Source organism: Pagrus pagrus (genome assembly GCF_965226575.1).
Source record: "Pagrus pagrus genome assembly, chromosome: 9".
Lineage (NCBI taxonomy): Eukaryota > Metazoa > Chordata > Actinopteri > Spariformes > Sparidae > Pagrus > Pagrus pagrus.
In genome coordinates this window covers 28313238-28328844 of record NC_140193.1, presented here as the reverse complement: position 1 = coordinate 28328844, position 15607 = coordinate 28313238, and the positions used below count along the sequence as shown (strand labels likewise).

At 41.1% G+C, this 15607-nt stretch overlaps 1 protein-coding gene across 1 annotated transcript in view; it reads right to left on the bottom strand.

The window, feature by feature from the left end:
* The window catches only part of LOC311262201 (aryl hydrocarbon receptor-like), a 46747-nt gene that overhangs the window by 29811 nt on the left and 1329 nt on the right, over positions 1 to 15607 (bottom strand). The window contains exon 2 of the mRNA XM_084361444.1: positions 11403 to 11590. Coding sequence (XP_084217570.1) covers positions 11403 to 11590 — 188 coding nt within the window. The remainder of the gene's footprint in view (positions 1 to 11402; positions 11591 to 15607) is intronic.

The window sequence follows — 15607 nt, the reverse complement described above, 5'->3', positions numbered from 1 at the left end:
CTGGAGGCTGAGGCCCAAAAACATTTAGCACACTGAAAATATTTATCAAATATTTGACTGCTTTCAATTTGTCCCATCGTGCTATTTACAACAGGATTAGCTGGGATGTTCTGTGCTTGTACCGCTTACATTTCCAGCCCAAACCCTACATGCTTTCCTGCCATGTTTCCAGAGCCTTGTTACAGGCCGCCGTGTTCCCTTGATCACAAAACAACACACTCATGGTGCTGCCAGGGGAGACGGGAAGTTTTTGCAACCAATCACAGGACAGATTTGGGATTTGAAATGTTACTTAACACAGACGAGCTGCAGTTAAAACCAACGCCATCTCCTGATCATCATCACTCAGTTATTTTTAGAAGAACAGAGTTGTGCAGACTTTGACATCATTGACAAGCTATAGTGATATATAGTGTTAGTAGTAATAGTAGTGTCGGTATATCTGTAGTTACAGGTTAATTAACCAATCGACTTAAAAACATTCATAAAAAACCATTCATAATGACCCACTGTTTGCATTCCAGTGACTGAGCAGTGTATGTAGTAGTGTATCACAATGAACTTGTTTGTTTACAGCACATACTGTAGTACGTGTCTCTGCTCAGGTCACATGGGATAACAAAAGCAGCAGTCTGTATCATGAAACAGTGCTATATTTGGACAGCATTAACCCAGCGTATTAAGCCAGGGGTGAGGGGGTGGGGGGGTTCTGGGCCACGGTGACAGAGCCCAGTGGTGTTGGACATCCTCAGCCACTGTGCTAATGCTGACGATCAGAGGACACGCCTCACACACATGGCCCAGACTGGACATACAGAGGAGGGAGGAGGCAGCGCAGTTTATTTTGGATCCACGCCAGGACTGATTCAGAACGCAGGCAGTGAGGACGAGAGCAAAACAAAGAATTACTTTTACTTTCACGGCTGAGAAGGCCATCAGCCATCAGCCACCGAACACGTCACACTTCTCTTGTGTTGTTGAGTGTATTTACATGCAGTCTTGAATCCTGGTTAAGTGTCTTATCCTGCTTGTAATCCGTGTTTCAACAAAGTAAACTGGTGATTCATCTCTCTGTTTGCATGATTCGAACATTCTGAGTTCTGCCTGAACACTGCGGCTGGTTAACACCGTCTGCTGGGTTCAATTCTTTTTGTCATCCAAAGCCTCATTAGTGCAGATCATTCTACATTTTTTCTCTTAGTTTGGTTGTTATCTCCGACCACTATGTGAGCTAACAGTGCACAAACAGAAAGTCGACAGTGACTGAACAACTGGATCAGCTGTGCCACTGGATTCTTTATTATTTGATTTTCTAAGAATGCATAATGCATATTTGACATACAAGTTATTTCAATTTGGCTGTACAGTAGGAAATGAATATGTTTATTAATTTAGTGTTTATTTGTATGGGGACAAGTATGTAGCATAAACCAATGCCACACACTATTCTTTACTAAAAAAAAAAAAAAGAAATTCTTTACTGACTGGATGAAAATGCCAATTGCTCGGCTGTCATTAGTCTTTGCTTAGGAAAACGTGGCATGTCTCCATAAATGTCTGCTTCTGAATACACTTGAGATGAGAAAAAGGCTTTCCAGCTGTGGAATCACGCTTCATATTAGACCTGCAGAACACTGCCTGGTTTTTAAATTTGTAGTAAAGAGTCACTTAACCACTACTCTGCATTTGACACAACGTTGACCTTGCTTTGTGGTAGTAGACCTCTCTGGTGGTTTAAGTTACTGACACCACTGTTGTTTAGTGACAAACAACAAGACCACTGTCTTCTTCCCTCGTCAGTGAAAAACAAAATGCATTTCATCATTACCTTTTGCAATGAGTCAACTGATAAAAAGTGATAATAGAAAAGACAGTTGAGAAAGAAAGCTGACAGTGTCACCTGCATCAGTGTTTAAATAAGCTTCTTTGAGCATCACGCTGTGCTCAGGAGGTCTGAAGTCACTGCAGCGCTCTTTAAAACTTTCTGCACAGCTCAGGTGTTAATCTGTTCACGAACATGTTCGCAGCTAATCAGGAAGTGCGGCTCAGGCTCCTGATACTGTAGCTGGAGAGAAAGCACTCTGGATTCAGATCAGTAGTGACAATTGTGTGTGCATGTGTGTGTGTTCTGTTTTTGTAAACCACTACAAATAGAACTGCAACCCATTTTCTTTGTATTTCTTTCCTTTTTTTCCAACACAGTTCAGCCTGAGTTCAACTAGCTTTTAGGTTAAATTATGTTTTGACTCAATGTTTGCATGGGAGAAGATCTACTGCGGCTATGTTAGCTTTTCCAGTAGTGCTATTTACATTTACATCGTTACGCTACGATTTAGGGTTAGTAAGTCAAATTTAAATCATCATTTTGTGTGTTCTGGTGTCTTGTATCGATTCAAGCTAAAAACTGATGAAAAACATTACAGCATTACTCTGCATTAAAGCCCCCCTCCAGTCCAAACTGTGTTTTCCTTCTTGAGTTTGACACTAGAAGGCTGTTTCCACATTCACTGCTCACAGTTAAAATTTTGTCGCTGCTCATTGAAAATCTGATTTTAAGAGGCGAACCGGTGCATAGTTTGTGACATCACAAATCGTTTGGAAGCCAATCCTGTTCCAGTATTCAGCAGACACAAGTGTGATGTGGAAACTTGACGCCTCCGGTACACACACACTGAGAAATGACTCTGCAGTGAAGTAGGAGACGTCTTGTGTCCGGCAGTTAAACTGTTGTACCACATATTCATATAATGTGGAATTTTTGATGAGGAAAAAGGAGTAGGTCCCATTGTTATATATATTATATATTCATATTTTTGTATGCCTGAATACATGAGTGGAGGAGATCTTTAAGCCTGTCACAGCACTACATGCCGTCACGTGACCCCACAAACACAGAATAATACCCATCATTCAACCCTGCAAATCTAACAAGCTACAACTCACTTCTGCACAGCAGTGGTCATTTTTTTGTTTTCTCAATGTGCAGGACACTGAGTGTGTGTCAGCATGCACACATGCAGCCACACACAGCACAGTGCATGCATACGGTATGTGTGTGAGTGTGTTTGTGTGTTAATTATTCCAGCAGAGTGTGAATGGCAGCGAGTAAATATAGAACGTTTCAACTCCTTCACCCCCCCAAACACTGCGGTAAATGAACACGCGATGCACACATACCGCCCCCACATCTACTAACATACACATGGATGCACGCAACACACACATGCAGCCACACATATAGAGGCTGAACATGAACACGCGGCCACTAATGCAGGGGGAAAGCACGCACCCTGTGCTGCTTTCGTGTCTCCCGAGGTTTTCAAGATCACATGGTTGCATATTTGCTTATGAGAGGCGATCCACAGAGGTGGGAGGAGGAGGAGGAGGAGGTGAGGAGTGATAGGATTGGGGCGGGGTACGATGGGGAGGGGTCACCGCTGATTACCAGGTTCTCCCTTTGGTGGCCTGCATTCCTGGCTGTGCCGTGTCGTGATCAGCGGGCTGGGGGATGGGGTTAAGCCCTGTAGGGGAAGGACGGAGGGAAGGACGGGCAGAGGGAGGGAGGCAGGGTCGCCATGAAGGGATGACCCACTGCTCATTGTGTAGCCCACACCGCTCTGCCGCTCATTTGTTTGCAGATAGATGACCTACAGGAAGGAGGGGGAGGGGAGGCGGTACTTCAAATAACAAATCATCGCCCCCATTCAGAGCTGTACCGTAATGGTTATCATGATATGTCACAAGACTTTCTCAGCAGCCTGCAGCTCTGACACATATGTCCAGCTGTGTGCCAGTTGTATGCGTGCCGTGTCATGGCAGCCATGTGTGGACATTAATTTCATTCAAACTGAGTTATTTTCTTTCAGGCGTAGCAACATGTTCTGCAACACTGAAGTCATTTGAATTAACTGATGTGACAGCTGCATTATTTGACAATAATGTTTTTACAAAGCAGAAAGATCAGAAGAGACGCAGGATTCCACTTCAGCGTCATTTCTATTACATTAGTCTAGCATCGGTGTACACACTAGCTTCATGTGTACAACAAAGCCACATTGTACTACAGTCAGAATAGTGTTTTACATAATTCATTTTCTATATCCATGTCCTGATCCAGTGGGAGTTGCATAATGCGTGTGCTGTGCAGGTCCATGTTTGCCGTCTCTCTATTAATGGAAGACATTGCAAGCCAGAGCTTTTATAATAGATATAATGGTCTACCATATGGAAACTTGTGAAAGATTAATTTCTCCTCTGCTGCCACGTTGTTCTTTTGTTCCCTGTGATTTGAAGCTCAAGGAGCCTAACACAAGTCGAGAGGCCACCTGAAACAATAGAATTGTTTCAGGTGAAAAAGTTCAGGAGTTTATGTAATCATTGGATTATATTACTGTACAACTGACAGCTTCTGGTTAGATGCTAAACTACGTTTCTCTGTCTCAGTACCAGTCCTCCGCGCTGTTAAAACCTCAAACAAGTTCAAACAATACACTCCTTTGTTCAGTGATAGGAGGAGTATCAGAACCCTTTACTCAAAGATGCAATAACTGACTTGTTGGCCACATTGCAACCAGGGGTGTCAAGATTCTCCAAATCCATGATTTGATTTTGGGTCACAATTCAATTTAATATTCTATTAAAAAATAATAAAATAAAAAACAAACACAGCCCTGATGGCTATACACCATCCATTCTTGATTTATACAGTAGATCAGCAGAACCCTGGTTTTATGCCTGACAACTTACATTTTCATATTCTTCTTTAAAAATAAAGGCTACATGGGGTCAAGTGTGAACTGAAATAAATGATTTGGAATGTGATAACAGTGACTTACTCCACAAACTGATCAACACACAAACAAAAAGAAGACTCCTGCTTTTGATTTCAATGATCAACATTTAAAGCTGCACTATAAAGACATTTAATTTAGAACATCATCAGCAACAACAGTTTGTCAAAGACATCTATGTAATGTGTTGAAGAGATACATGCTAATCAGCTAGCCCTGGGCCTGAAAACTTTTTTCTCCCAGCGGTCCTAAGCCCCTGCACTAGCAGTGTAAACACCAACACTCTCCAGGTAGCTGCTTGGCTAACTGCGCTAACAGTAGATACAGTGATGGATTTATAAACAGAATACAGTTGACCGCAGGCAGAAGTTACTCTGTTGATATGGAGTATGAATTCATGCTGGACAATTCTTACATATTGCACCTTTAAGTTGATTTATTTTTTATTCAAAATCTAAATTGTGACACCCCTACTGTAAACACAACAGTTACACAGTATATTATCACTTTTTAACATCATATGACTGACAGCTAACAACTGCCAATATAGACCTGCAGCAGTCAAGTAGCAACATTCATTTGGAGTCATGTTTTATGACTGTAAATCCAGACATTCACTCTTATCTCTTAGCAAAGTTTCAGTCTTCACCAACTCCAGAGGGAAATATGTGACTCTCTAGCTTGTGAGATTCTCAACTTTGTTCGCCAGCTCGTCACTAACTGTTTCTATCTGTCATTTGCAGTTAGACATGAGCCAAAAGGTAAAATTGTGTGTCATCAAACTAAAACAATCAAAGAGTTCAGGGGAGCTGCAGAGTTAAGTGAGCTTTTTCTGTGGGTTCATCACTTCAACTGACACATTTCCTTTACACATTATTCACATGAAAGTATTGATCAGTGCAGCTTTGATTTAAACTGTGCTAAATCAAACACTAGTGGAAATTAGTTCCACATTTCACCCCATAAAACCTGAAACAGTTTTCAAGCATTACACTGAACATGTCTGAGAGGGAGCGCTACAGTACCTCCAGCAACGCTCAGCCAGCACCGACCCACAGTGAAGTGAATCCCTCTGCAGTCACAGGGATTATGTCCCCTAATCTCATCTATATTTACAATAGAGTGTTTCTGAAAGAGCTGCAGTTCACTTTAACAACAGGCTTGTTGCTGCTGTACGATAAAATCACAAGATTAATCATCATTTCCAATCCTGTCCACTACAGGTTTAAACTGTGGACTGCAGTGTTATGTGAAGCACAGTGGTGACCATCTGACGTGCATCTGTGAGAGTACTGGTTATGCAACAGCGGTCACGTGATGGCAGGTTTGGTTCTCGCAGCCTGCCACTGAAACTCAGGGAACCTTTCCAGAGAAACAGAGAAGAGCCAGAGGGGGGTCAGGTGTGAATGAGGGGGAAAGGAAAAGGAAAAAGGACAATCAAGCCAATTGGCTTTTGGAAACGCCGACTCTTCCAAGAAACCCAAGGGAGACCTTATTGGCTTAGTCGTGTCATCCAGGATCTTGTCAGGGTTTTCTCCACTGTAAACACTTAAAAATGTCCCCACAGGACCAATCCTCACCACGGAGGATGACCTCTGCCCATCTAACGGAGCTAAGAACTGGAAGAAAACATAATCACTATGCTGTCATACATGCTCAATTATTTTAAACTTTCCCTCTTAACCTAAAAAGAGAAGCCACTCAGGAGGTGGATGGAACATCTTACAGGAAACACTCAGGAGGAATGAGCTCAGCCTGGTCATGGTAGAGCAGCTTTCAGCAGGAGAGGAAGAGGAGGAAACATCTATAAACTGCACAAACAAGACAGACAGCACTGAACACGGTAACTTACTTTCAAGGAGGAAGGAACTATTTACTTTGCCCATCGAAGGGCTAAAGTGAGACTTTTGTCATTTTTTATATAGATTCAGATTTTACTTTAACTTTTGATACTTTAGTACATTAATATCAGATACTTTACAGCTTTTACTGCAGTAGCTACTATTTATATGGGTGACTTTACCAAAATAATATTTTGACACGACTACTTTAACTCAGTAATCACGTGTGAACATGCGGACATGTGTGGACCGAGGTGACGTCCAGGCCTGCATGGAATCTGCAGCCGTATAATTTCGACTGACGACTCAGCAGATTTTCTGCTTATTTAAAACGAGTTGCTGCTTGTAAAACTCGGAACATTAACACATCTCCACCCCGTTGTGCATGTGTGGAATAGTTGTGTGTCGTTTTCAGTCAGCTTTAGGATCAAAGTTTGTGGTGCAGTGTGATAATGAGTCAGAAACTGGATTTACTGCTGAGGAACTAAGTACTAAATATATGGGCAGGGTATATATGAAATAGTATTTCAGCCTGCTTGAAATAATTGTAGGTTGCTTTCATGTATCATGTTGGCTTATTTTTGTTCAAAAAACCATCTTTGATATCTTAAATGGATATTGTCTATCACTTTAACAGTAAAAAAACAGTCCGCTGCATTCTGAGGATTTTCATTCTGGATCACCTCTGAAAACTGGGGGAAAAAAAATAAAAATCTGTTGTTGTTTGGGTCTTGGAAAAAGTTATGAAAAATCTGCGCATTTTAAAAGTTAGTAACCTAAAATTCAGTTTACATGTGAATGAGGAGGTCAGTCAAACTCAGAGGGAAGTGTTCGTTTTGCATCAGTGTATGAGTGGACAAGTGACCACCTCGTGCTTCTGCATCACAGCTGCTTCTATGCGTTTACATGCTGGTAAAAAACGTATCATGTGGCTTTAGTTTGTCTAAAGGGTGGCGCTACAGGACATAAAATGTTCATCCCCTGTAGAGCATGAATGCACTCAGCAAACTGGAAAAACTCAGCCGACACATGGATAAAGAGGAGAGAGCAGACTAATACTAATAAGCGTATCACTGATTCTCCGCGCTGAATTATCTGTGACAGGACCAACACTGCTGGACACGCTGCAGGTGGCCCCCACTGAACAACTCTTACAGAAGTTACAAAGCCACCAGTGTAAATCTTTGAGAATATGTTGGTAACACATCTGTCTTACACTATCCTGTGGCACTACAGCTCCTCCGGGGACACCAATATTTCCATATTTAACTCATCAACTGCCTCAGCCCTGTTGTCACACACGGAGCATAATGATCCAAAAGGCAGACAGCAGCTGTGAAGATGGCTCTTATGGCTGAGAGCTGCCTCACACCCCGAGTGGGGTGATCCCGGGCGTTATCGGTTTTAGGAGAGTTAACGCCCCTCTCCTCAGACTGGCTGAGAGGGACGAGCCCATTGCAGCTCCTGACAATAACAAAGAAGGCAGCTGGGCTGGATAATACTGTCAGGCAGATTAACGTCGCTCTGCCCGGGCTTTGTTCAACTCCTACGACACATTCCACACCGTTGGAGTACAACGTATTCACACAATAAAGCGTATAAACAACAAATCCAGGTAGAAAAACTCAAGCACAGTGCAGTTGTAATGTATTTTAATATTTCATGCAGGTGACCTCCAGACAAGCCCAAACAGAGCAGAGTCGTCTCTCCACTGACCACACACCCTCAGATGACTCTGACGGGCAGGATTTCATCTGTTTACAAACAACAATTTATAGCTGACCACAGAGGCCAGCAGCGACGGGCCCTCAGGGTCCACGGGGTCCTCAGGGCTTCTCTCTGAGGAGCTGCTTTCCTAATGTAAGAGCCCTGAGCTCGTTAATTACTTAGAGACTGTCCAGGAAGTAGGCTAATGCAGTTAGACAAGAGGGTTTGTCCATAGGCTACACTTTGACCTATTGGTACTAAAATCCAATATCAATAATTCACTGTGACAGGCTGAATAGCCGATGAATACTTCCATATGTCAGTGAATGGGAACAATAAACACGACTTCTATTGATGGCTGAAATGATCATAATAGACGACTGTCAGAGGAAATATCAGCTTCCTTTTGTTTCTTCAGGGCATCAAAGTCTCTACCTATAGAAAGTACATGAGCCGAGCAGCCATACAACACACACAAGCGCACACACACGTCATAACAATATGAAATGCATTTGCTACATCCGCCCGAACCAGTCATATCACCGCTGCTGTATCCTGTACGTCTCACCCCAAACAGCCATCTCAAAAAGCCGCTGCCTTAAACAAACATTGCTCTGCCTCCATTTCATAAATTCTTTAAACTCCAGGGTTTCTCTCAATTATTCATGCTTCAAGAGCATCTGACGGCCGCATTGCAGCATTCTCTTTGAAAGATCAGCGCCTAAAATAACAATGTGTCCGCTCGGCATAGTAGGGACGGCCGTACACATCCACCCATCGGCATGCCACTCTTTCCGATGCTTTGGTGTACAGTTTTAATGGACACCAAGCAAAGCTCCATCTCCTAATCCTAGAATAAGTGATGTCTCTCTCTCTCTCACACACACACACACACACACACACACACATAACATGGGTCTCAATGAAATATTGAGGACCTTTCCCTTGGATGAAATCATCTGAATAAGGCGGTGGCTGGTTGCTCTCCTCTCGGTGTGGTGGTCTCTGGTTGATGAGATGAGCCTTGAGATGTTGGGAAACACATCCAGCACAAATACAGAGCGAGCAGCTCCACTGTTGTGACACTGTTTAAACCCATCACTGGCTTCTCTTTTGCTCGGATTTTGAGCATCATTATTGCTGAAAAGAACAATTTTGGGAGAAGTAAACCTCAGTGAAGATCAATCAATGTCAGTTTCGTGCCTGTGTGTTCAGTTGAGAGACTGGTCCAGGCTGAGGCTAACTTAAAGGGACAGTTCACCCCAAAATCAGAATGACATAGTGTTTGTCTCAGCTGTAAGCGCTATTTATCTATCTAGATTGTTTTAGCGTGAGTTGCAGAGCTTTGGGGATACCAGCTGTAGAGATGTCTGCTTTCTCTTGAATATAATACAACTAGGCGGCACTCAGCTTGTGGTGCTCAAAGTGCCAAACAAATCAATCAATAAAAAAAAAAACAACCCAGCAACACAATTTAATCTCCTAAAAGTTTCATGTAGGAACTATTTTCTTTCTGTATCACTGCGCAGAGGGAGGTACTGAGCTAGCTAATGTTACAGCTGAGCAGATGAGGACGCCATCGATGTTGACATCGTATGCTTTCATGAGCGTGAGCCTCACGTCCATGAGTAGATGCACGCCTCCTCCTGCGCAGTGACACGGTGCAGGTCAGCATAAAGAAATGAGTTGAAACTGCTCACAACAAGCTCTATGGTTTATCTTGAGTAAGCCTCTCATCCCTACAGCCAACATCTCCAAAACTCAGCCGATCACACAGAAACAATAAGTGGATAAATAACACTACAGGTAAGAGGACAAATGTGTATTTTTGAGTTTGGGGTAAGTTGTCATTTTAAAGACTGAAAGCACAAAAAGAACAACAACCTTGACTAAAATCAGTCTTATTCACATGTGTTCAGGTAAACTAGCCACTAATCCATCCAAACAAAATGCATTCACCTGTTAGGCCTCAGACTAAAGAAAATTACGGCTTGAGTTTACCAAAACTAGCAGTGAGATGTCGCTGTTAGGTAGAATTTTCAAAGATGCAACACAGTAAGCACAGCAGAAGCATCAGATAGGTCGACCACACTATACAGTTTATCTTTAGGCAGTCATGTCACAGTAACAACTGAAAAGGACAACAGATAAAAACTGACTTGCTGAGTTCACATATTCCCCACAATGCAAATCAGCTGTCAGGTGTTTACCTGGAAGTGACTGTTATGTTAGCGTGACGTCACATTGATTCAGTTCATGTATCATATATAACTTGTTCTCTTTCATTCCACAGCATCCATGTCATTATTTCCGTGTCTAGAAACACGATACACCGATTAACCAACACGTTAAAACCAACTGCTTAATATTGTGCCGCCAAATCAGCCCTGGCCCGTCCAGGAATCCAGCACTTCCTGTCCTACCTGGCCACCTGACGGTCTGCATTTTCAGGCAGTGCATTATTACAGATGTCAGTATGGTTTTGAATGACCTTTTCTTACTTGTTGGACTGAACCTGTAGGTTCTGTTTTAACTTCAGCTCTCTCAGTCTGACCAGTGTTTTTTAAAACTCCGGTCCTGCTGCATGCAGTCATTGTGGCCGAGGAGGAACTAGAACATGTATTTTTTTCAGTCTGTGCAAAGCTCGGCTGCTGTTGCAGACTGCCCGCTGAGCTGGACACAAACAGTGGCTCATTAATTTGATATTGATCTTCTCTGAGTTTCATAGCAAACAATATGATATCACATGACTGTCCCACTAATAGTAGACAGGTTTATGTGACAGACGTGATCAAAGTGTCCATGTAACTGTTCTTATGCAAAAGAGTCGACCTAATACCAATCAAATTAATACAATATGCATGATATTAGAGTGCAATCATGTGGTGTCAGAATAACCTGGAAAATTCATGAGAAAGCCTCCCTCAGTCTGGGAAAGCTGGTGAAAATTTTAAAAACGACCTCCGGACTCAGGAAACAGGACCATCCAAGCAGAGTGTGCGACCTTTTGATTGCCTTTCCTGTTCTACCAAGCCATAATGATAGTGAGTGGTAGTGGATTTACCAGAGAAGAAGTTCTTGGCTCTCAGGTAGCTGACACTCAGGCGGAGGATGGAGAGCTTGTCCAGAGTGGCGGTGACCTCCTCGGGGAAAGGCAGCAGGCTGGCCAAGCGCTCCAGCTCCCCGTTCAGTCTGTCTCGATGCCGTTTGGACGGGTTGGACTTGGCCCCTTCAGACGGTGGCTGCTTCACCCTGACGGATTATAAATGAAGCAGGAGGTCACAACTAAATCATCAGCTGTCATTCAGAGCCCACTCACTGCAGGGCCCCTCAACCACCAGGGGACCCAGAACCAGTTTAAAAAGTTAAAATGTTCAATTTGTTTTTATTTTTGAGCTGAGGACATTTGGGGATAGTATAACAGATTATTCTAGATTTGGGATTACAAAATTACATTGTGGGATTATATGACATACATTTTTGAGTCTGCTATTCCAAATGTTGAGGATTTGAGTGCTGTATAACGTTAGGAAGGGCATCTTAAAGTATTACAAAAAAGCATTGCCCAACCTCTGTACTTTGACCCAGTACTACAGTTAACTATTGTGTGTGTGTTATTTTTAGCCATCCAACATCAGCTTTAGCTAACAGGGAGTGACAATGAGTGTTCTACATTCATTTGGCCTTTATCTCTGTGTGACATTATTACAGCACATTTATGTAAAACGGCCCAGAGTCTCCACAGACACCACATGTGAGGAACTTAAATTTGAGGTAATGTGTAAAAGTAATAAGGCTCCAGCAAAGTGTTGGAATAAGCAGATTCTGTCCTGTCGACATTGTGGAAAAGGGGAATTAAAATTTCTTCAAAACCATTTTTTTTATCCTGAGCCTCCTGTAGAGGCCCAGAGATGCCTGCAGATATTTCCCAAAGTACAACACTGTTGTACTGGACCATACTTGGCTTTATTTCATTGATATATAGTGATTTCTCCTGCTGTCAACCTCTGATTTCCTTTGTTAGTGTTGATGTTGATCTATTGTGCTCGTCCTTAATAAGGACATACAATATTTCTTCAACGACAAAGAAGTTAGTTTTCGTCATGTAATAGTTATCTAAAATGATGTTTAATTCTACACATTGTACATCACTGAGTGGAGTCACTTAGTGATGACTGCCTCAGAGAAACATTATATTTCCTATGATCTTACTGTAGATAACAAATCACCTCCAAATGATAAAGATCACATCCCAGAGCAATGCTGAAATAGGGTTTTATTGCCTCTCTCAGGGAGGTCATGTTTTCATCCATGTCCTTTTGTATGTTTATTGGTTTGTCAACAGGAATTACACAAAGAACACAAAAACTGATTTCCACAAACTTGAATGGAGGATGGCTCCCAACCCAGAATAGACCCCACTAGCTTTTGTTGTGGATCCTGATAAAGGGACGGATTCAGGATTTTTTTTATAACTTTCTTCAACATTGCGAGAGTTTTTTTTTTTTTTTTTTTGTTGGGATCTCGATGAACAAATCAGGCATATTTAGCTGGCTGATATGAGTGAGTACAAAAGGGGTCTGTTGGGCCTTGGCAGAGGTATGTGCTTTATTGCGTGCCATTCTAGTTGATATTCTGGAAAAAAATCTTTCAGCCTTTTTGTTGTCAGTATTGCCAAAATGACCTAATGTATGTTTTCTCTGAAGCTACACACACCGCTAACTGTTTAATTTGTTCCAAATGCAAAAGGCCAAACTAAAGGCACAACGGTAGAGCAGAAAGACGACTTTTTGAAGAAAGTAATCTCTTAACAAATAAGGACTCATGATGAACACACTGCATTTATACCACGCACACATATAAATATAAAAGTAGATCAAAACAGCTGATATATTTGTGGGTGTGGTTTTCATCATAAAACAAAATGTGTTTCAGCTCAGGTGAACCACAGACTGTATTCCAGCATTAATTAAAATAACCCTGGAGAGAAATCTGGAGAGCCAAACATATTCACATGTTCGTGTGATGATAACTGTCGGAGAGCTGATGCATTCAATGGAGTGAATGAAAATAAGAAAAACAGGTATATCTGTAGAGATTGGGGCATCTTCTTTCTTACGTTATGCTTTATTTATATCTTCTTAACAAACCTATTATCATCACTGTTGTTTATTCTCCTGACTTTTAAGACACACCTTGAATGTATATTTATATATTCAATGTCCTTCAATATTTACACAGGTTGTTTTTTAGGATCCTTCACCCTTGATCAAGTTACTGACCATCAAGTCTTCATCAACAATGAGATTTCTATTAGCAGAGCAGTCTGTGCAGAGATCTCAGCAGACATTTAGAGATTAACAAGATGAGAAAATAAAGAAATAAAAGATTTCTGCAGCACAAATTCAGGTTTAAATGTTTCTGTTAAACTGTTTTACCTTTAAAAGTATTCAAATAAGAAAGAAAAAGAAATCCCTCTGGTGGAAGTGCTCAGACCTCACACACTCATACACTGTGAGGGAAAAGGCTGGGCTCCACTGGTCCATACAGGCCACACTCATACAGTGTGTTATGCAACAGCCATTTTCATGGCAACACACAGCAGTAGACATATTGTCACGTGATTGTGTTTAAACGACTACACAGTCAGCTTGATTTAAAAACAAAAATAATCAATCATTCACAATTTGACCATGTTAGGAGATAAATTCACAAACATTAAAGGTCATATATAAATTAAAAGTAAGCTAATTTCTCTGTTTTGCTTTTTTACAGAAATTTCATAAAAGCCTTTAACAGAATTGGAAAACATTAATAATCTACATTGACTTGATGTTTATTCTCAAACAGAGAACATCAACAATATGAGCTGACAGCAGTTCAGTTCATGTTATCACTGGACATGAGTTTGGATGTAGGTCTGTTTGTACCAGGCCCAGAGTCAGTCCAGCATGAGGCTCAATTTTCCCACCAGTTGTGTTGGGTGAAAAAATAAATTTTAAAATAAATCACTGTTTTATTATTTGTGATGTAAAAATAATCTTTAAATATGTGCAATCTCAGAGTCTCAGATGTCATTAATTGCATGTAGATTAATAAAAAGTATTTAAACTGCTTATTTAATCAATAATCAACCAGCAAAAATCAGTCCGGAGATCTCCAAACTGGCAGAGCACATTTTTTTTCACCAGGGCTGCACAATTAATATAAATCTTATTGAAATCACAATATGGTGAAGAGCAATATCCAAAAAACAGACGTTGTCATTTTTTTAGGAAGGTGAAATGTAAGAGACAGCTTTATGATGGGGTAGTTTAGTGATGAGCTGCAGAGATTTCTGTAAGAAAACATGTTTGTTACAACAAATATCATATGGTCAGGGTTTTAATGCTTTCTTCAGTGGAAATATTGGTGCACAAATGATCATTCCCACTAATTGTTAACTATATAGATATATTTTATTATATATATTACATATATAATTATATAAATTGAGATATAAATATATATATATATATATATATATATATATATTTTTTATGTATTTTATCATATTGCGCAGAGCCACTTTTCACCACACTGATAATGGAGTCAGTGTTGTTGATTTGGATGTGATCATTGTTACTTCCATGTTCTATTGATAAATAACCCTGATTCAAAATGAAAGCAGTAGACCTTCCACTTGGGGAAAAAAATAAATCAATCATCAAAACATTACTGTGTGTGTGTGTGTGTGTGTGTGTGTGTGTGTGTGTGTGTGTTTGAACATGAAAAGCAAAAATCAGGTTCAAGCATCTCTGTCAAAAGTGTCTCACCTGCAGTTGTATTCTATCCTGAATCTGTCCCATCACAGCAAAGGCTTATGGGGATTTTTCATGATTCACCTGTTTAGGAGTTATCGAGCACTACAGATCAATCTGGGCCTTAAAATTAAAACCGACAGTCTCACTCATGTTTCACTCACAGGTGATGTTCATCACTCATCAGGCAGCAGCAGGCCTGGTGTCTCACTGATGTGTCTCACTGATGTGTCCCACTGATGTCTCACTGATGTCCCACTGATGTCTCACTGTGCACACTTCACAGCTTTTCCAAACTCACTCACATGATCACATGAATGAATGAATTATTTTAAAAATATGGTTGAAAAGGTTATGTCTTTAATTCTGGCAGGACGATGGCATCAGTTCGCCTGACTATGAGCAGTCACTGTACCTGCTCAGCCTTCATAACAACATGAACATCTCCATCTTTAATGTGGATGCTCTC